Source organism: Dipodomys merriami, unplaced genomic scaffold, assembly GCF_024711535.1.
Source record: "Dipodomys merriami isolate MVZ:Mamm:240054 unplaced genomic scaffold, mDipMer1.0.p SCAF_1, whole genome shotgun sequence".
Classification (NCBI taxonomy): Eukaryota; Metazoa; Chordata; class Mammalia; order Rodentia; family Heteromyidae; genus Dipodomys; species Dipodomys merriami.
In genome coordinates, this window is record NW_027202270.1 from 114355364 (window position 1) to 114376148 (window position 20785).

Below are 20785 nucleotides of genomic sequence, written 5' to 3' on the forward strand. Positions count from 1 at the left end.
ATTTGACTCAACGATATGTAATTGAACTAAAGAAGCAGAATATGCCAGGCACTAGTGGCTCACACCAGTAATCCTAACTCCTTAAGAGGCTGAGATCTGAAGATGGGGGCCAAAGCTAGCCGGGGCAGAAAGTCCCTGAGACTCTTATCTCCAATAAACCACCAGAAAACCAGAAGTAAAGCTATGGCTCAAGGTGGTAGAGTGCTAGCTTTGAGCTAAAGAACTCAGAGACAGCATCTAGGCACTGAGTTCAAGCACCACAATTAACAGGAAAAAAAAAAGCAGAGTATTTCCACCAACTTCTATAAGCACAGGCCTTTTTCAAGAGAACTGTTGAGGCAGGATCTTTGTATTCTCCTATCTGGACTGAGTGAGAACACCACAGACACTGGCCTGCAAATACCTTTGGCTTTGTCTACAAAGCACTGATAGCTACTGGATGGATTACTGGTGATGTGAAAGCAGGTAGTATCCTCATGGAGTCTTTAACAGGCCTAGGTACTAGTCAGCTATCTCAGATTCAAACTTTGGGTTTTTCTAACTATGCTTGCCTATGGGTTTTTCTAACTATGCTTGCCTACAATTGTACCTGGCATTCTGGGAATTTTCTACTGCTCTGAAAATGTTTTGTCTTCAGATTTAATAACAGATGACAGTTTGCTGATGGTTTGCCAAATTTGGGATTAATATATTAGATAAATCTCTTAATAGGAATCATATATACTACTTTGGACTCATAATTAAAAACCTCCAAATCTGGGCTGGGAAGGTGGCTCAGTGGTGGAGCGCTTGCCTTGCATGCATGAGGCCCTGGGTTTGATTCCTCAGCACCACATAAGCAAAAAGAAAAAACCCGAAAGTGGCACTGTGGCTCAAGGTAGAGCGCTAGCCTTGAGCTGAAGAGCTGAGGGACAGTGCCCAGGCCCAGAGTTCAGGCCCCATGACCAGACCCAAAAATAAATAAAAATAAATAAATAAATAAATAAAATTCAATGTCTCTAGAACCAATCCTGGTACCAATATTGTATAACTCAGTTTTCTCCAGAGAGACAGAACCAACAGAATGGATAGACAGACAGACAGACAATTTATTAAGGGATTAGCTCCCATGCCATCTATAAACTAGAGAACCTGAGATACCAATAGCATGACTCAAACCAAAAGCTTCAGAATTAGAAAAACCAAGGGCACCTCAGACTGAGGCTGAAGGCCTCAGAACCAGAGGTACACTACTGTAGGTCCTAGAGTCCAAAGACCTGAAGAAACTAGAGTCCTAAAGGCCAAAGCACTGAGATGTGTCTCAATTCAAAGGAATGGAAAGCAAATCTCTCCCCTTCCCCCTCCCTTTCTGTCCCTCCTTCCCCAGGTCCCCCACCCTCAACTCCTCCCCCTTCACACCTCTATGTAAATTCTTAAAAAGATTTGTGTTTGATATGACTCAATAGTAAAGGCCCAACCCAAGATCCTCTGTCTAATTCCTAGCAGGATAAAAGGAAAAAAATGTGTTTTTATATGATCCTTTTATACTTTCAGCTTTGTTATAGTTGTTTTGTAGTACCTGTATTGTATTTGAAGTCAAAGCCTTGTGCTGGCTAAGTAAGTTTTGTTTGTTTTTTGGTTGTTGTTTTTTTTTGTTGTTTTTTTTTTTTTTTTGGTAGGTCGTGGGACTTGAACTCTGGGCCTGAAGTGCTGTCCCTCAGCTCTTCAGCTCAAGGCTAGTGCTTTATCACTTGAGCTACAGTGCCACTTGTGGTTTTCTGGTGGCTTATTGGAGATAAGAGTTTCATGGACTTTCCTGCCTGGGCTGGCTTTGAATGGAGATTCTCAGATCTCAGCCTCCTGAGTAGCTAGGATTACAGGCATGAGCCACCGGTGCCTGGCTTTGGCTAAGTAAGTTTTGAGCTAAGCTCTCAGCTCAATGTTTTTTTCCTTGTCAGTCATGGGGCTTCTACTCTGAGCCTGGGCACAGTCCCAGTGCTCTTCAGCTTAAGGCAAATACTCTACCACTTGAGCTACTTCCACTTTACTGGTGGTTAACTGGAGATAAGAGTCTCTTGAACTTTCCTGGCCAGGCTGGCTTTGAATTGTAATCCTCAGATCTCAGCCTCCTGAGTAGCTAGGATTACAGGAACAAGCCTCCGGTATACAGCCCTCAGCTCAATTTTTATTTAAATCTTTCTTTCTTTCTTCCTTTCTTCCTTTCTCTTTCTTTTTTTCTTTCTTTCTTTCTTTCTTTCTTCCTTCCTTCCTTCTTTCCTTCCTTCCACTCCTGGTGCTTGAACTCGGGGCCTGGGAACTATCCCTGAGCTTCTTTTGCTCAAGGCTAGCACTTTACCACTTGAGCCACAGCACCACTTCTGGCTTTTTCTGTTTATGTGGTACTGAGGAATCAAACCTAGGGCTTCATGCATGCTAGGCAAGCACTCTACCACTAAGCCACATTCCCAGCCTAATTTGAATCTTATATCTAAAATCTATTTCACTGTCTCCCCAGATAGAGAAATGAAGCATCTACCCTCCCAAATGGCCAGCTACTTACACATAGCAATATAAATTGAATGTAACCTTGCTTGAATCTAGTGCAATATGAACTCTCTTAAATGTTGTTAAATGAATAAAATTTATGTATTAAATCAAACACATATGTGTGCCATTGATTATTCTTTCTACAAATATGCATTAAATACCTACTCTGTGTAAATACTACACTAGGCCTTGCATATAACACTCATGACTCAGATCCCAGAAAGCCTGTAGTCAGGAAGTGAATACATACATTAAACAACAATATAGCAATATTTTGGAGAGAATGACCTAAAATCTCCTTTGCCAAAAACACTCAAACATGCTGGATGAAATATGGCATGTCTTAAAGTACAAGATTGAGCTCTCAGAAAGAATACCCCAAGGATTTCCATTTACAAGGTGTTCCATGGAGATCACCTGGGGATATGTACCCAGCTGGATATTATGACTTGGATTCCAAAAGGAGTAAAAGCCAAGCCTTTGGGCAATAGTTTTTAATTACATTTTAATTAAAATTACTCAGAGTATTTTATTTAATTTGACTTAAGATAATTTTATTGAACATACTTGAGGTACTGGAGGGAGAATACCTCAGGGGTGGAGTGCTTGCTTAGTACTTGTGGAACTCTGGGTTCATTTCCATCTCCGGGGGAAAATATATATGTATATGGAATCCCACATCAGTTTTGAAAGTCTAACAATTATCTGACAGTACATACCATTGTTTTACTCTAAAACCACCATGGAACTATTACATAGCTTTCATATATTTCAGTTAACAAACATTTATTTTCTAAAGCCATGCTTTGATCACCTCAGTAGCCAAATAAAGCCCTGAAGTTTTTGGTGTTTTTCTGTTGTTGTTGTTTTTGTCAGTTCAGGGGCTTGAACCCAGGGGCTAGGCACTATCCCTGAGCTTCTTTTGCTCAAGGCTAGTGCTCTATTACTTCAGCCACAGTCCAACTTCCAACTCTTTTGGTAATTTATTGGAGAAAACAGTCTCACAGACTTTCCCGCACAGGCTGGCTTCCAACTGTGAACCTCAGAACTCATCCTTCTGAGTAACTAGGATTACAGCCTTGAGTCACCACCACCTGGCCTAAGGATTTTTTTTTATATTCTTGATTTGTATGCATTTCTATTCTAGCTAATTAAAATTACCATATTTTATAAGACTTAAGCTTTTCCTGGCTCACAACTGCATGTAGAGTTGAGGTGTATATATATTTTATTTATTAACATACATTACTTGTACAAGAGGGAGGGGTTCCCTGTTCTGTCATTACACAGGTATCTAATGGATCTGGATGAACCCACCTATAACTCTCCCTTAACTCCCTTCTTAAACCATCACTGCCAGTTTCATTGTTCTATGTTCATACACATAAATAAAACTACTTCCATCATATCATCCTCACTTGTCAAGAGGTTAAGTAATGCCCCTCACTGGTGGCTCACACCTGTAATCCTAGCTACCCAGGATGCTGAGATCCGAGGATCATGATTCAAAGCCAGCTCAGGCAGGAAAGTCTGTGAGACTCTTATCTCCAACTAACCAAGAGAAAACCAGAACTGGCGCTGTGGCTCAGTAGCCTTGAGCAAAAGAGCTCAGGGATAGGGCCAGGCAGAGTTCAAGCCCTATAACTGACAAGAGAGGAGAGAAAGGAGAGAGAAGAGAAAAAGAGGAGGTATGGAGGGGATGGGAGGGGAGGGGGGGGTGAAGGGGGGAGGGAGACAGACAGATTAGGTATATTTAGTATTCTTATTTTTTTTGTCTGTTGTGGTGGTTGAACTCTGGGCCTAGTCACTGTCCCTCAGCTCCCTTGCTCAAGGCTAGCACTCTACCACTGACCCACCTTTCCAGCCCCATATTTAATATTCTTGTAACAATTCAGGTTGGCATTTGGTTTTCTTCTATATATAGAAAAGCTAAATAAAAAAGACAAGTCCTATGAAGTGCAATAGTCTTTGAAAATCGGGGGAGGGGGGGTGGCAATTTATTATCTTCGTCACTATTTTTCCTGAATCAAGTACGCTTTTCACAAAGTGGAATCGACAGACAACATTTCAACTGCTATGTATAAACAGGAACGTTCATTTATGATTAAATCATTGGCGGGAGCTCAGTGGCGCCATAAAGGGAGTAAGGAATGGGAAGGTCCCGCGGGGTCTGGACAGACGTCCCGCGTCTCGGACAATTCTCATCCAGCCGCCCGCGAGGCGGAGTCACAGCTGTCAGACAGTGACTGCCGAGCTAACTGCAGTCATCTCCGTCGTCGCCATAGACAACACAGCACCGCCAGCTTGTCAATTTTATGATAACCACTCGTTGTGTTCCAAAAACACAGCCTGGCACCGGCCTTCTACAGGGAACCGCCTTCCAGTGAGACGGAGGGCGCTCCCAGGTGAGACGGATGAGCGCGCTCCCAGGTGAGACCCAGGTGAGACCAATGAGCGCGCTCCCAGGTGAGACCCAGCCCACTGTAAACAAGAACTCCGCCCCCCAGCCGCGCGCACGGCAATCCCGATGTGGCCTCCTCGCCGAACGCCCGCTTCGAAGGACCCAAGTCTGGTCCTCAAGCTGTCGAAATGCGCACTTCCCAGGCTCGTGAACACAGTCAAGAGTCATCAAAACCTGAAGAGATGAAATATTTCTCCGAGGGGGACTCAAAAAACCCGGGACCCCTTCATGTATCGAGCAGGCGGATCCCCGGGCAGCCTGAGCGCTCGAGGACCCCGGCGGCTGCTCGGCGTGGCGGGAAGGAGGAAGTTTCAAAGCTCAGTGGCCTCGGTGGCCCGGGCTCCTGCAGGATGAAGCTGCACTGCGAGGTCGAGGTGGTCAGCCGACATTTGCCAGCCTTGGGGCTGAGGAACCGTGGCAAGGGCGTCCGGGCCGTAGTAAGTCTTTGTCAACAGTCGGCCGGGAATCAGCGGCGCCCCCAAGCCAGCAGCGACCCCGATAGCCGGCCCCCGGCCTTCTTGTTCATCTCCACCATGAAGGACCGACACGGGACCCGCTACCAGGTACGGGGAGGGGCCGGCCGGGCCGGGGGCGCAGCTCTTCCTTCCCGGGCCCTTGGGGGGTGGTGCGAGCCCCGAGCACCCGTCCCTGACTTCCCACTACCACCACGGCCCTCGGGCCTGTCAGAAACTTTGTGAGAAGTGACATTTGTTTTCCCGTTACTGTTCTCGCTCCGTTCTGCTGCTCGGTTGACTGCATGGCCGTTCAATGATAGGTAGCGGTGCTGCCCTCTTGAAGCCCCGAACGGGTTAGCTGCATTGAAGCTCCCATAACTGCATTTTCACTCGGTACATTGTTTCTCCCACCGTCTTTTCTGGAGTTCACTCCCCGCCCCCTTTTAATAGATGATGCATAGTAAACAGGCTTTTGTTTGCATCGAAGTTATTGGTTATTGGATTCTCTCCCTTCCCTCCTCCCCTCCCCTCCGTCCCCTCCTTTCCTCTCCCCTCTCGGTTTGAACTCTGGGCCTGGGCACCGTTCCTGAGCTGCTTTTGCTTTGAGGCTAGCACTCTACCACTAGAGCCACAGCACCACTTCCGTTTTTTTCTGTGTTTATGTGGTACCGAGGAATGGAACCCAGGGCTTCAAACACGCTAGGCAAACACTCTACCCACAAAGTCACATTCCCAGCCCCTCCCTTCCCGGTCTCTCCTGTCTGTCTTTCTTGTATTTACTCTGATTTCTTAGGTCCAGCGCTTGATTCCTTAGGTAGGTCCAGTGCTTTTTTGTGTCTGCAGAGCTGTGGTAAATTCTCTAGTTAGAAGTTGAAATTTGATCTTCTCCATTATCAGTCATTGTTATTTTGTGGCTGCTATATCTTGGTTAGCTACCAAGATGAGGGAATCTTCTCCATTATCAGTCATTGTTATTTTGTGGCTGCTATATCTTGGTTAGCTACCAAGATGAGGGAACAATTTATCCACTCTTGCATTAACCTGTGTTTCTTGTTTGTGCACGTGTGTGCACCAGTACTGGGACTTGAACTAAAGGCCTTACGCTGTGGCTCAGCTTTTTCACTCAAGGCTGGTGCTCTACCATGCAAGTCACAGTTGCACTTCTGGCTTTTTGCTGGTTAATTGGAGATAATCATCACATGGATTTGTCTGCCAAGGCTGGCTTTGAATCTCCATCCTCACATGTCAGTGTCCCTAGTAGCATCAAACTTTAGGCTGTTTGTTGTTTTGTTTTGCTTTTTAAAAAAAATTGGTACTGGGGATTGAATCAGCCTTGAGCTCTTGCTTGGCTCCTCCATTCTCCCACAATGCTGGCATTCTACCACTTGAACCATGCCTCCACTTCCAGCTTTTGATGGTTAATTTGAGATTAGAATCTCAGGGATTTGTCTGTCTGGGCTGATTTGGATCGTCAGATCCTCACATCTCAGCCTCCTAAGTAGCTAGGATTACGGGTATGAGCCACCGGCACCTGGGTAATTTTTTAATTGAAAGAATTTTAGAAATTACACACAGGGACTGGAGACATGGCTCCAAGGTACTTTCCACACTTAGCCCCAAAACCTATTCTTCAAGGCCCAAGCTTCATACCACTGTCATTCAGAAAATGTTTACTGTGTACCTACTGTGTCCTCAGTACTGTGGTATCTAGCAAACTTCCTCCAACTCCTGTCAGTCTCATTCACCCTCTCTCTTCACCCTCCGCTTCTTAAGATAACCCCTACACCCTCAATTGATCAACTGTATTCATTGGGATTATCTATGCAGTCTTCATACATGATTGTACTACACTTCAAAATTATTCACCCTCCGTTCTTTTGCCCTTACCTCAAACACCCTAAGCAGTCGCATATCTAGAATTATGTTTGTGTGTGTAGTTAGTATGTGTGTGGTGTGTGCACATATGAGTTACTGGAACCCGGCTTCAAAAATCTAGAATTCTTTTTTTTTTTTTTTTTTTTTTTTTAGCTCCGGTTGTGAGGCCTGAACTCTGGGCCTGGGTGCTGTCCCTCAGCTCTTCAGCTCAAGGCTAGTACTCTACCACTTGAGCTACAGTGCCACTTCCGGCTTTTTTCTTTTTGCTTATGTGGTGCTGAGGAATCGAACCCAGGGCCTCAGGCATGTAAGGCAAGCACTCTACCACTGAGCCACCCTCCCAGCCCCAACTTTTGGGGACAAATAGCTTCATTTTCACAAGTCAAATGCTATTCCTGTCCAATCTCATTAAGATTAAATCCAGTTTTGTTTTTTTTTTTTTTGTTTTTTGTCGGGCTTAAACTCTGGGCTTGGGCGTTGCCCCTGCACTCTTCAGCTCAAGGTGAGCACTCTACCACTTGAGCCACAGCGCCACTTCCTAGAATTCTTAATATAGGCTATGTCTCCCATGAGCTGATCTGTTTACCTTTTTATATTCAGCTGCCTCTTGTCTCAATCTCACAGGCATCCTAAACTATGTTAGCTCCTCAGTTTCCAGGCTCTTCCTTCCCTCACAGGTTTGCACACAGCTCTCCACTAAAATACTGTCCCATCCAGCCCCCTCTGACACTCACTCAACATCACTCTGACCCTTCCTTTGTCTTGCCTGCACTTGTTGTGTCATGCTTATAACAATTTCTTTAATACCTGCCTCACATTTTCAATTTTTGTTTGTATCTTCTTTTAAATTTTTCTTTGTTTCAACTTTTTTTTATGGCATATGTTAGCAATAGAGGGCAGATTTCATTGTGACATTTCCATGCCAGATTTTCGACTTTGTAAGTATAGTTACCATGCCAGTCATATTCATCATTGTGTCCCAGGCACCCAGTACATAGTGGCTTTATCAGAAAAAAGCAGAAGCAGTATCAGTCCAAATTTTTTTTTTCCAGTTGTGGGGCTTGAACTCTGGACTTGGGTGCTGTCCTTACGCTCTTCAGCTCAAGATGAGCATTCTACCTTGAGCCATAGCACCACTTCCGGTTTTCTAGTGGTTTTTATTGGAGATAAGAGTATCATGGACTTTCCTGCCCAGATTGGCTTTGAACCGCAATCCTCAGATCTCAGCCTCCTGAGTAGCTAGGATTACAAGGCGTGAACCACCGGCACCTGGCCAGTCCAAAATTTTATTTTTTTATTTTTTATTTTTATTATTATTTTTTGGGGAGTCCAGTCATGGGGCCTGAACTCTGGGCCTGGGCGCTGTCCCTCAGCTCTTCAGCTCAAGGCTAGCACTCTACCACTTGAGCCACAGTGCCACTTCCAGCTTTTTGCTTTTTGCTTATGTGGTGCTGAGGAATCGAACCCAAGGCCTCATGCATGCAAGGCAAGCGCTCTACCACTGAGTCACCTTCCTAGCCCTAGTCCAAAATTTTATATGTCATTCAGAGCTCTAGCTCTGAGGTTAACAGTAGCAAGCCCGACAAAATTTTGATTCTTATTCCCTCCCCCCCCCCCCCCCCCCCCCCGCAGAGTAATAATTTGAGGTCATAGTCGGGCGCCGGTGGCTCATGCCTGTAATCCTAACTACTCAGGAAGCTGAGATCTGAGGATCTCGGTTCAAAGCCAGCCCGGGCAGGAAAGTCCATGAAATTCTTACTTATCTCCAATAAAACACTAGAAAACTGGAAGTGGTGCTGTAGCTTAAGTGGTAGAGCGCTCACCTTGAGCTGAAGAGCTGAGGGACAGCGCTCAGGCCCAGAGTTCAAGCCCCACAACAAAAAAATAATAATAATAATTTGAGGTTATGAAAACAAATAACTGCTACTGGCTATTATTACTATATGTGATTATTCAAAAAATACGGGATTCTGTTCCCAAGAAAGAATCTGGACAGATAAAGTAGTAATATCTATCACATGCTACATAGAGTTATAACTGCTTTAAAATAAATCAACCAAACCACACCGTTACAATAAAAAGCATTCAGGGCTGGGCATAGTGGTACATAACTATAATCTTAGCACTGGGGAAGTAGAGGCAAGAAGATAAAAACTCTAAGGTAAGCTGGACCTTAGTTATTCAAGAGATTGAGATCGAGGATTACAGTTAAAAGCCAGCCTGGACTTTTGTGAGACTTTTACTTTCAATTTACTAGCAAAAAGCTGGAAATAGAGGCGTGGCTCAAGTATTGGGGCAAACCTGGGTTACATTTAAAATATATATATATTTCCCAAAAATCTTGAAACTTTAAAAAGGACGAAATTAAAACATTTCATCTTTAGGACTAAAAGCCAAACCAAAGCATGGAAAAGTGAACAATATTGAGTAACAATATCTGTTTTTGTCTCTTTTTCCCTTGTTTGTTTTAAGCAGCTAAAGGAGAACATTGAGCAGTTCTTCACCAAATTTGTGGATGAAGGGAAAGCCACTGTAAGGTTAAAGGAGCCACCTGTGGATATCCGTCTGAGTAAGGTATGGAATTACAGATAGTTGCCTTCTGTGTTTTCTTTAAAAAAGAAGATGGTTCAAGCTTCTTGATAACCCACATAGCTAAACAGGGATGGGCTCTTATAGGTGTGCTGTAGAGTCCATGACAAAGAGGCAGCTTAATTGCCTCTAAAAGACCAGAAGCTTCTTTGGTGAGGTGTACTGGATGAGAATAAAACTGGGTTTGCTTCTGTGCCAAGATGGCTTCCAAGAGGGAGCTTTAATGTTCTTAAACTGACAAATGGCACACATGTGTATTTTGTCAGCTAGATCTCATATTACAAATTTAGTGTAAAAGATAAAATGCAATTATATTAATTTTTTTTTTTATTATTTTATTTGGCCAGTCATGGGGCCTGAACTCTGGTGCCTGAGCACGGTCCCTTCAACTCTTCAGCTTAAAGCTAGTGCTCTAAGACTTGAGCGACTTCCGGTTTTCTGGTGGTTTATTGAAGATAACAATCTTATCGACTTTACTGCTCAAGCGTCTTTGAAATGTGATCCTCAGATCTCAGCCTCCTGAGTAGCTAGGATTACAGACATGAGCCACTGGCACCTAGCTTTCTTTTCTTTCTTTTTTTGTATTTTATTTATAATCATTTTTCAATACATAGACCATTAAAAAATGTAAAGCTTCTTTTGCTCTGTCTTTTTTCTTCCCTCTTTAACAAGAGTAGGAGCTGCCTAGCGAGTACAAAGCCCTGAATTCAAACCAAAAATGGGTTGGGTTAGAAGCATGCCTCACATAATAAAGATCTACTTGCTTAGCAAGCTAGGAGGCCATGAGTTCAAACCCTAGTACTTCAAGGGAAAAAAAAAAATTTACCAAAATAGTATGAACAATATCTTTCTCAACTCCCCTTCCCCCACCCTTAAATGGCCTGGGCCTTGACCTTGAGTATGACAAGCATGTAGTATATGACTGAGCTACTATACTAGCCCTGAATTCACATTGTTCTCATTGTTCACATTGTTCCTGCCTCCTTGTTGTGATTAATGCATCCTTCCACTAACTCTGCCTTTCTATCACGTTGAAGTCCTACCAGTTTAAAAATGAAATACACAGATTTCTAGAAATACTCAATCTATTGGCCTTCCTTGTCTTAGTGTTTGATTTTTATTTTATTTTTTATTTATCTATTTATTTTTTGCAGGTCCTGGAGCTTGAACTCAAGGCCTGGGAACTGTCCTTGAATCTCTGCTCAAGGCTAGTGCTCTACCACTTGAGCCACAGCACCACTTCCAATTTTTTCTGTTTATGTGGTACTGAGGAATCAAGCCCAGGGCATCATGGATGCTAGGCAAGCACTTTACCACTAAGCCACATTCCCAGCTCCTTTATTTTTATTTTTTGCCAGCCATGGGACTTGAACTCTGGGCCTGGGCGCTGTCCCTGAGTTCTTCAACTCAAGGCCAGCCCTACCACTTGAGCCACAGCTCCACTTCCAGTTTTCTGGTGGTTAATTGGAGATAAGGATTTCATCTTACGGACTTTCCTGCCGAGTCTGGCTTTGAACCGCAGTCCTCAGATCTCAGCCTCCTGAGTAGCTAGATTTATGGGCATGAGCCACCAGCACCCAGCTTTGACCTTTATTATTTTTTTTTTTGTCAGTTATGTGGCTTAAAGTCTGGGCCTGGGCACTATCCCTCAGCTCTTCAGCTCAAGGCTTGAGTCACAGTGCCACTTCCGGTTTTCTGGTTGGTTTATTGTAGATAAGAGTCTCAGGGATGTTCCTGCCTGGGCTGGCTTTAAACCATGATCCTCAGATCTCAGCCTCCTGAGTAGCTTGGATTATAGGTGTGAGCCACTGGTGCCTGGCTTGACCTTCTTTTAAATTGATTCATATAGAATGCTGCCTCAGAGATCAGTGATCAACCTGGGCACCCATGGCTCACGCCATATCCTAGCTACCCAGGAGGCTGAGATCTGAGGATAGCGGTTCAAAGCCAACTTAGGCAGGAAAGTCTGTGAGACTCATCTCCAATTAACTACCAGAAAACTAGAAGTGGTATTGTGGCTCAAATGGTAGAGTGGTTGCCTTGAGCTAAAAGGCTCAGGGACAGAGTACAGGTCCAGAGTTAAGACCCACAACTGACAAAAAATATATATATATCCGTGATCAGCCTTCCCTTGAGCTAGTGACTTGCCATTATTTCTCACTCTTTTCTTGGTCAGTAAACCAGTTTACTCTATTTTACCTTTTTATTTATTTATTTATTTTTTGCCCGTCTTGGGGCTTGAACTCAGGGCCTGGGCACTGTTCCTGAGCTTCTTTTGCTAGAGGCTAGCTACTCTACCACTTGAGCCACAGAGCCACTTCCAGTTTTTTCTGTTTATATGGTACTGAGGAATCAAACCCAGGGCTTGATGCATGCTAGGCAAGCATTCCACCATTAAGCCACATTCCCAGCCTTATTTTATCTTCTTTTTTATTTTTTTTTTGTCCAGGGGCTTAAACTCAGCCTGGGCTCTGTCCCTGTGCTCTTCAGGTCAAGGCTAGCGCTCTACCCCTTCAACTGTAGTCTCATTTTTGGCTTTTTTGGTAATTTATGGAGTTAAAGAGTTTCACAGACTTTTTTTGCCCAGGCTGTTTTGAAAAAATCGTCAGATCTCAGCTTTTGAGTAACTAGGATTAGAGGCAGTAGCCGCCAGTTCCTGGCTTATTTTACTCCTTTCAATAGTACCCATGTTCCAACAAAATAATATTGCCTACTTAGATCTCAGATTTCCTGAAAGTTTACTAATCCTTTACTTATAAATGTAAATGTAAAGAAACTTAAATACCTTACATATATTAGCTATTTTTATTGATGATTGAATTCAAATGCCATTTGCCAGTTCTGGCAGGGTTTTTTTCCCTCTTCATCTGGGACCAATCTCTTCATCTCATCTTTCCTGTTTTCTAGCATTTTGTTGCTTCATTTTATTTTATTTTTTGAGACAGGGTAGCTCAGTCTGGCCTACAAGTCATGATCCTACTACCTCCATCTCTTAGGTAGTAGGATTTAGGCATGACTTAATACACCAGGCAAAGATTTTTTTCCCCCTTTGGCAGTACTTGTGTTTGAACTCAGGGCCTAGCACTTGCTAAACAGATGCTCAGTTACTACAGAATTTTTTGTGTGAAGAACTAGCCATATGTGCATTATCTAAAATGGAATATTTGTTTGCCTAACTTTTATTTATTCAGGCCAATGCGAGCAGCTTAAAGGGTTTCCTTTCAGCTATGAGACTAGCTTATAGAGGTTGCGGTATCAATACACAGCTTTCAACACCCACACCAGTGAAGACTTCAGAATTTGAAAACTTTAAAACCAAAATGCTTATCACATCCAAAAAAGACTATCCTCTAAACAAGAATTTTCCACATTTTCTGGAACATCTTCAGACTTCTTTCTGTGGGCTTCTTCGAGTTGATACGCGTATGCTTTGCTTAAAAAACCTCAGGAAGTTAGACTTGAGTCACAATCATATTAAAAAACTTCCAGCTACAGTTGGAGATCTCATACACCTTCAAGAACTTAACCTAAGCGACAACCACCTGGAGTCATTTAGTGTGGCCTTGTGTCAGTCTACACTCCAAAAGTCACTTCGGAGTTTGGATCTTAGCAAAAACAAAATCAAGGCACTTCCAATACAGTTTTGCCAGCTCCACGAACTTACAGATTTAAAACTTGATGACAATCAATTGATTCAGTTTCCTTTCAAGATAGGACAGCTAACAAACCTTCATTTTTTATCAGCAGCTCGAAATAAGCTTCTATTTTTGCCTAGTGAATTTAAAATGTTATCCCTTGAGTATTTGGATCTTTTTGGCAATCCTTTTGAACCACCAGAAGTCCTTCCAACTATAAAGCTGCAAGCACCGTTAACTTTACTGGAGCTTTCTGCGCGAACTGTACTGAATAATAGGTAAGACTTTTATAGTCATAAAATGTGGTACTAGTATTCTCATGAAATTGACAGTAATAGTCTCAGACTAATAGAACTTCTCAATAGAATTTCTTTTTTTTTTTTTTTTGGTCCAGTCGTGGGGCCTGAACTCTGGGCCTGGGCGCTGTCCCTCAGCTCTTCAGTTCAAGGCTAGCGCTCTACCACTTGAGCCAGAGCGCCACTTCCGGCTTTTTTCTTTTTTTGCTTATGTGGTGCTGAGGAATCGAACCCAGGGCCTTGAGCATGCAAGGCAAGCGCTCTACCACTGAGCCACCTTCCCAGCCCCTCAATAGAATTTCTGTGCACATCTTGAATCATTGCTAAAGTGGTAGCATTCTTTTTGTTTTTTGTTTTTTGGTCAATTGCCACGCCTACTCCAGTGGACTGGAGTTTGTTATCCTCTGCATTAAATCGCACTCAGCATCCACTCCTCTTGTGTGTGAGTTGTCTGTTTGCCATCTCCCCATCCTATTCCAGGTTCCTCCCCTAGGTGTCCTCCGTTGTCCCGACAGAGCCGGTCCGTGGCAGTCAATCGTGGGGCTTGAACTCGGCCTGGGTGCTGTCCCTGAGCTCTTCAGTTCAAGGCTAGTACTTGAGCCACAGTGCCACTTCCAATTTTCTGGTGGTTTATTGGAGATAAGAGTCTCACAGAGTTTCCTGCCCGGGCTGACTTTGAACTGTGATCCTCAGATCTAAGTCTCCTGAGTAGCTAGGATTACAGGCGTGAGCCACCAGCACCCAGGTAGCATTCTTGATGTTCCTTATCTCTGCTTGGAATGATTACCCTTCATGAAATCTTGTAACTCACTCTCTCACTTCATTAGGTTTTCTGCCCACACATCATTCCAGAGAGTTCTTATTTATTCCACCTATCAAAAGTTTTATTCTGAGAATGTGGCTTAGTAGTAGAGTGCTTGCCCAGCATGCATGAAGCCCTGGATTTGATTCCTCAGTACCACATAAACAGAAAAAGCAGGAAGTAGTGCTGTGGCTCAAGTAATCTAGTGTTAGCTTTGAGCAAAAGAAGATCAGGGACAGTGCCCAGGCCTTGAGTTCAAGCCCCAGGATTCCTCCCCTCCTCCCCTCCCCCCCCCCCCCCCGCCCCGCTCTCCCCCAAAAAAGTTTTATTCCATGCTAGATTCCATGTCTCAGCCTGTAATCCTAGTTACTTGGGAGATGGAGATTGGAGGATTGCAGTTCAAGGCTAGTCAGGAAGAATCAGATTCCATCCTGACCAGTGTAGCTGCCTACCTGACATCCCAGCTATTCAGGGAAGCACCAGGTCCATCAGGACATAAATCTAGATCCTATTGAAAATAGCCAACCCAGAAAAGGGGCTGGAGGAGTGGCTAAATGCCTCGGGACCGGCTCTATCGGGACGACAGAGGACACCTAGTGGAGGAACTGGAATAGGTGGGGAGATGGCAAACAGACAACTCACACACAAGAGGAGTGGATGCTGAGTGCGATTTATTGCAGAGGATAAAAAGCTTTTATAGCAAAAGTCTCCATGAGAAAGGGCAAAAGGTTACACAATCTTGCTGCAAGGCTTCATTCTTGGGTGGTCACCAGCTGGTCGCCTGATCTTGTTTTTTGGATGACGAGCTATGACGATAGGCACTTGTTTTCGGCTTTACCTCTGTTTTTAAGAAATATAATTGGTTTCGATGTTTATCACCTATTAACCATTAACCAGAGCATATGGGCAAGGTGCTGAACAGAAAGGCATGAACTCTAGTACTTCATAGTTACTTTTGTTTAGTTTTTTTTTTTTTTTTTCGGGGGGGGTCCAGTTTTGGGACCTGAACTCTGGGCCTGGGTGCTGTCCCTCAGCTCTTCAGCTCAAGGCTAGCGCTCTACCACTTGAGCCACAGCGTCACTTCCGGCTCTTTTCTTTTTGTTTATGTGGTGCTGAGGAATCGAACCCAGGGCCTCATGCATGCAAGGCAAGCGCTCTACCACTGAGCCACCTTCCCAGCCCTTTTGTTTAGTTTTGTACTTTATACGTTTCAAATCTTTTCTAAGCAATTGTGCTTCTTTGCCATTCTTTAGAGGGTCCCCAATTTGTGGCCAAAAATCATGATATTCAGTATACTTAGTTAAATCTGGCCATATATCAAATTCAGGCTCATAGTGTCTTTTCTGTAACCCTTTCACATAATCGTTTACTCTTTTCTATAGAGGCCTTAACTGTCTCATAAGATCTTTCTTGTTCCTTCTTTGATAGTAAGCACCAAGGAGGCCTAGATCTAGCAAGTCTCTCAGTAAATGAAAGAGAGTAATAGAAAGTTCTTTCTCCTAAGTAGTTTTCCCAACGATTGCCATCCTTATCATACACACCTGTTAAAGGCTATGGATCTGGGGGAAGTCTTTGGGGTCCTCTAGATAATGGAGGATCCCACCATTTTCCTCTGATAAGCCATTGCCACCTTTTATCTACCAACCTTTTAGGAATCTTATTTAGCTTTTGGTCTAAATATCCTTCTACATCTTTCTTTTTTTTTTTTTTTTTTGTCGGTCGTGGGGCTTGAACTTGGGCCTGGGCGTTGTCCCTCAGCTCTTCAGCTCAAGGCGAGCGCTCTACCACTTGAGCTACAGCGCCACTTCCAGTTTTCTGGTGGTTTTATTGGAGATAGGAGTCTCACGGTCTTTCGTGTCCGGGCTGGCTTTGAACCGCGATCCTCAGATCTCAGCCTCCTGAGTAGCTAGGATTACAGGCGTGAGCCACCAGCGCCCGGCCCTTCTACATCTTTCTTATCTACAGGATATCTATATGAGTCTATTGTATATGCTTCAGGATTAAAGGAAAGTTTCCTGTAGCCATACACTCTTTCTGCTCTAGCCGTGCCTATAGCTTCTTGTAAATCTCTTTCAAACAATTCCTTCTGCTGAAGTGACATCATGAAACCCCCAATACTTTTATATTTACTTATGACTTGTCTACTAGCCTCCATAAGAGGGGCTTTCAGGGTAGCACTTAACTCTGGTGAGTTAGTCATATTCTCAAGACACTCATCAGATGTTGGAGTCGTCAACACTTTTAACAAAGAGCCTTGAATAAGGGAACGTTGAGCATGAGTAACTACAATGAGCAGCAGGAACAGTAAAAGATTAATAGGCGCTCCTATACAGCGAAGAAAAGAAAAACAGCAACACATCTTTCCCAGGGGCTTGCCAGCCTTTTCCAGGAGGTAGGCCTCTTTGAAGCCCCATTCTCAGATCTGAAAGCAGGTTTCCCATGCTAAGCAGACTCCACCGGAGTAGGCGTGGCAGCTAAAGTAGACTACATTCATAACAAGTACAAGGCTTTTAGTTCAAACTCCATCATACACACACACACAAAAGTATTTACCTCATTACATGGCTTATTTATTATTGTCACAGTACTTACAACCTTGTGTTTTATGTGTGTGTGTGTATGTCTGTGTCTGTCTGTCTGTCATGGGTCTTGAACTCTGAGCCTGGGCACTGTCCCTGAGCTCTTCAGCTCAAGGCAAGTGCTTTACCCTTGAGCCACAGTGCCACTTCTGGTTTTCTGGTGATTAGTTGGAGATAACAGTCTCAGGGAAAGGGGCTGGGAAGGTGGCTTAGTGGTAGAGTGCTTGCCTTGCATGCCTGAGGCCCTGGGTTCGATTCCTCAGCACCACATAAGCAAAAAGAAAAAAAAGCCGGAAGTGGCAGTGTGGCTCAAGTGGTAGAGCACTATAGCCTTGAGCTGAAGAGCTGAGGGACAGCGTCCAAGCCCAGAGTTCAGGCCCCATGACTGGACACCCCTCCCCCCCCAAAGAGTCTCAGGGACATTCCTACCCAGGCTGGCTTTGAACCTCTATCCTCACATCTCAGTCTCGAGTAGCTAGGATTATAGGCATGTGTCACTGGCTTCTGACTTGTATGCATAATTTTTTTTTTTTTGGGGTCCGGTCGTGGGGCCTGAACTCTGGGCCTGGGCACTGTCCCTCAGCTCTTCAGCTCAAGACTAGTGCTCTATCACTTGAGCCACAGCGCCACTTTCAGCTTTTTTCTTTTTGCTTATGTGGTGCTGAGGAATCGAACCCAGGGCCTCAAGCATGCAAGGCAAGCGCTCTACCACTGAGCCACCTTCCCAGCCCCTGTATGCATAATTTTTTTTTTGTATGCATAATTTTTAACATTTGTTTGCTGGCTGTTTTTCTCAGGACAATGTGATTCCTGAGGGCATGGAGTTTGTTTTACTTTGTACTGAATACCTAGAGTCTAAAAATGTGATGGCCCTGTACTTGGCTCATATTGCACATTTAATAGCTGAATAAATGTATAGCAAGTAATAAAGAGTGCTAGCCTTGAGCAAAAGATCTTAGGGATAGTGCCCAGGCCTGGAGTTCAAGCCATATAACTGACCAAAAAAAAAAAGCTCTAAAAAGAGATGTAGGTCCGTAGACTCTACCACAGATCAACTAGTTAAGAATGTGAAGATGGCCTCTTATGTGTTAGAAATTTAAATGGTGAACCAATGTCTTGATTTTGCTCAGGTATTATTGTTATCTTAGGTTCACAGTATATCATTTTGTAGTATATTTGTCCCATTTTTTTTACCAGTTGTGAAAATAATATTCTGACTGTTCTTAAGTTGCAACTTATTCTTCTGTCATTATAATTCAGGGTCCTAATAATTCCTGTCCTGATATATGTTCTGAATTTAGTAACAAAATACAACATTTTTTCCCCATAGGATTCCATATGGCCCTCATATCATTCCTTTCCACCTTTGCCAAGATTTGGATACTGCAAAAACTTGTGTTTGTGGAAGATTTTGTCTAAACTCTTTCATCCAAGGAACGTCTGCCATGAATCTACACTCCTTTTCCCACACTGTGGTCTTAGTAGACAATATGGGTGGAACTGAAGCACCGATTATCTCATATTTCTGTTCTCTAGCCTGTTATGTAAATTCCTCTGATATGTTAAAGTAATAGGTGATACCTCAAAAAATTTTCATTTAGTCACAGGTCATTTTGGGCTTCGTGTATGGTTTGTGATCTAATAGTGTTAAAATGAACAAGAACCTTTTCATATACTTGTTTGACTAAATTTGTAATTTCCTTAAAAGTGAATTTAGAGGAGTGCATGGTGGTACATGTGTGTATTCCCAGCCTGTTATACCTCAGGCTCTTAACCAGTTTGGGTATATAGCAAAATTCTGTGTCAAAAGAATTACAGATAATGAAATTTAATTTTATATGGAATTAACTTTGTTGTTGTTGTTCATGAAGCTTGAACTTCTGGGCCTGGGCGCTGTCCCTCCTCTCTTCAGCTCAAGGCTAGGGCTCTACTTCCAGTTTTCTGTGGTTAATTGGAAAGTCTCAGGACATTTCTTCCTGGGCTGGCTTTGAAACTCGATTCTCAGTCTCAGCCTCCTGAGTACGTAGGATTACAGGCGTGTTATTTCCAGGAGTGTTATTTCCAGGATTGATTTTTTTCCCCCAGTGCTGGAGATTTAACCCAAGACTTTGAAAATATTAGGAGAGCACTGTAGCACTTAGCCCTGTAGGATTCTTTTTTGTTGTTGTTTTGCTTTTGTGCCAATACTGGGGCCTGAACTTAGGCCCTGGTGTCCTCACTTGGCCTTTTCAAGACTGTCAAGCTACCATGTGAGCCACAACTCCACTTCTAGCTTTTTGTTGGTTCAGTAGAGACAAAGTCTCAGACTTCTGTCTCAGCCTGGCTTTGAACCACAGATTTCAGCCTCTTGAGTAGCTAGGATTACAGACATGAACTACCAGCACCTGACCCCATAGTATTCTTTTAATGTTAAATTGATATTGATTCTAATCATCCTGGTTCTAAGAATCAACTTTTTTTAATTTCAGTGAGGGAAATTGAGTTTTTGTATACAAATAATATGCTCTGCCTGACTAATATTCTCAATCACAGTGAACATTTGTTTAGTATTAAAACTACATACAGGTTGAACATTTCTAATGTCCAGAATGCTCCAAAATTCAAAATATTTTGAGCACTGACATGATACAGGTAGAAAATTCTACAACTTATTCTCCAATGAGAGGTCCCAGTCAAAACATAATTGTTTTGGTATGCTGAAAATTCTGTGAGATTACCTTCAGGTTATGAAATATATATAAAGCTTTTTTTTTTTTTGTCAGTCTTGGGACTTGAACTCTGGGCCTGGGCACTGTCCCTCAGCTCTTCAAGGGGGGATGTAGAACAAAGAAATGAACTTGAAATAATCCTGGAAAGGTTTCAGTACTATGTTGTTCTATTCCCATTGCCCTCCCTACTAAACCACTGGAATAACTTTAGAATTTATTGTTGTAAATAAAGCTACTGGGGAAAGCTTGCTGTAGTAGTAGTAGTACACTACTGTTTTGGGATTGGAGGCAGGTTCTCTGTATTTCCAAATTAACCATAAAAATGTTTCAGATTTGGGACTCATTTACCTGAAAACACAAATATTCCCAAGTAAAGATTGTTTAAAATGTTAAATTACTAAAGCTTTTACTCAGGGCTGGAGGATATAGTTTAGTGGTACAGAACTTAACCTGACATGCTGTTTATGGTGTGTTAATAAGATCAGCTGCCGTGTGGAAATGAATTAACTCTTAAGTTTTAAATTGCCATTCTGAACCAGGCATCCTGCCTGGGACATGAACCACCTGCCCAGTTTTTACTTAATTGTTCAGTAGTAATGTTAAAAGGATGAACTGTTTCAATACAGCAGTTTGTTCCAGTAACCCTTATTTTACTTAATGACTCCAAAGTACCAGAGTTGTAATGTTGACAACTTTTTTTTCTTGTGTGTGTACTGTCCATGAGCTTTGCTAAGGGCAAGCCAATGCCAGCTGGAGTAGAACATGACGTTTCCTGCCCAGCTGGCTTCAGAACAATGGATCCTCAGATTTCCTCCCAGTAGCTAAGATTACAGGCATGAGCCACTGGCTCTGGCTATTA

General features: G+C 43.2%; 1 protein-coding gene across 2 annotated transcripts; it reads left to right on the forward strand.

The window, feature by feature from the left end:
- Positions 1–5261: 5261 nt before the first annotated feature.
- Lrr1 (leucine rich repeat protein 1) lies at positions 5262–20174 on the forward strand. Of its 2 annotated transcripts, none has more exons than XM_070027556.1 (4): positions 5262–5550; positions 9790–9891; positions 13098–13819; positions 18549–20174. In XM_070027556.1, exons 1-4 carry the CDS (start codon positions 5338–5340, stop codon positions 18787–18789), a joined length of 1278 nt encoding a protein of 425 aa, XP_069883657.1. In that variant the 5' UTR covers positions 5262–5337; the 3' UTR covers positions 18790–20174. The 2 variants fall into 2 exon arrangements, with proteins under 2 accessions (XP_069883657.1, XP_069883647.1); XM_070027546.1 differs by having other exon boundaries at positions 5287–5550; positions 9793–9891.
- Positions 20175–20785: the final 611 nt, after the last annotated feature.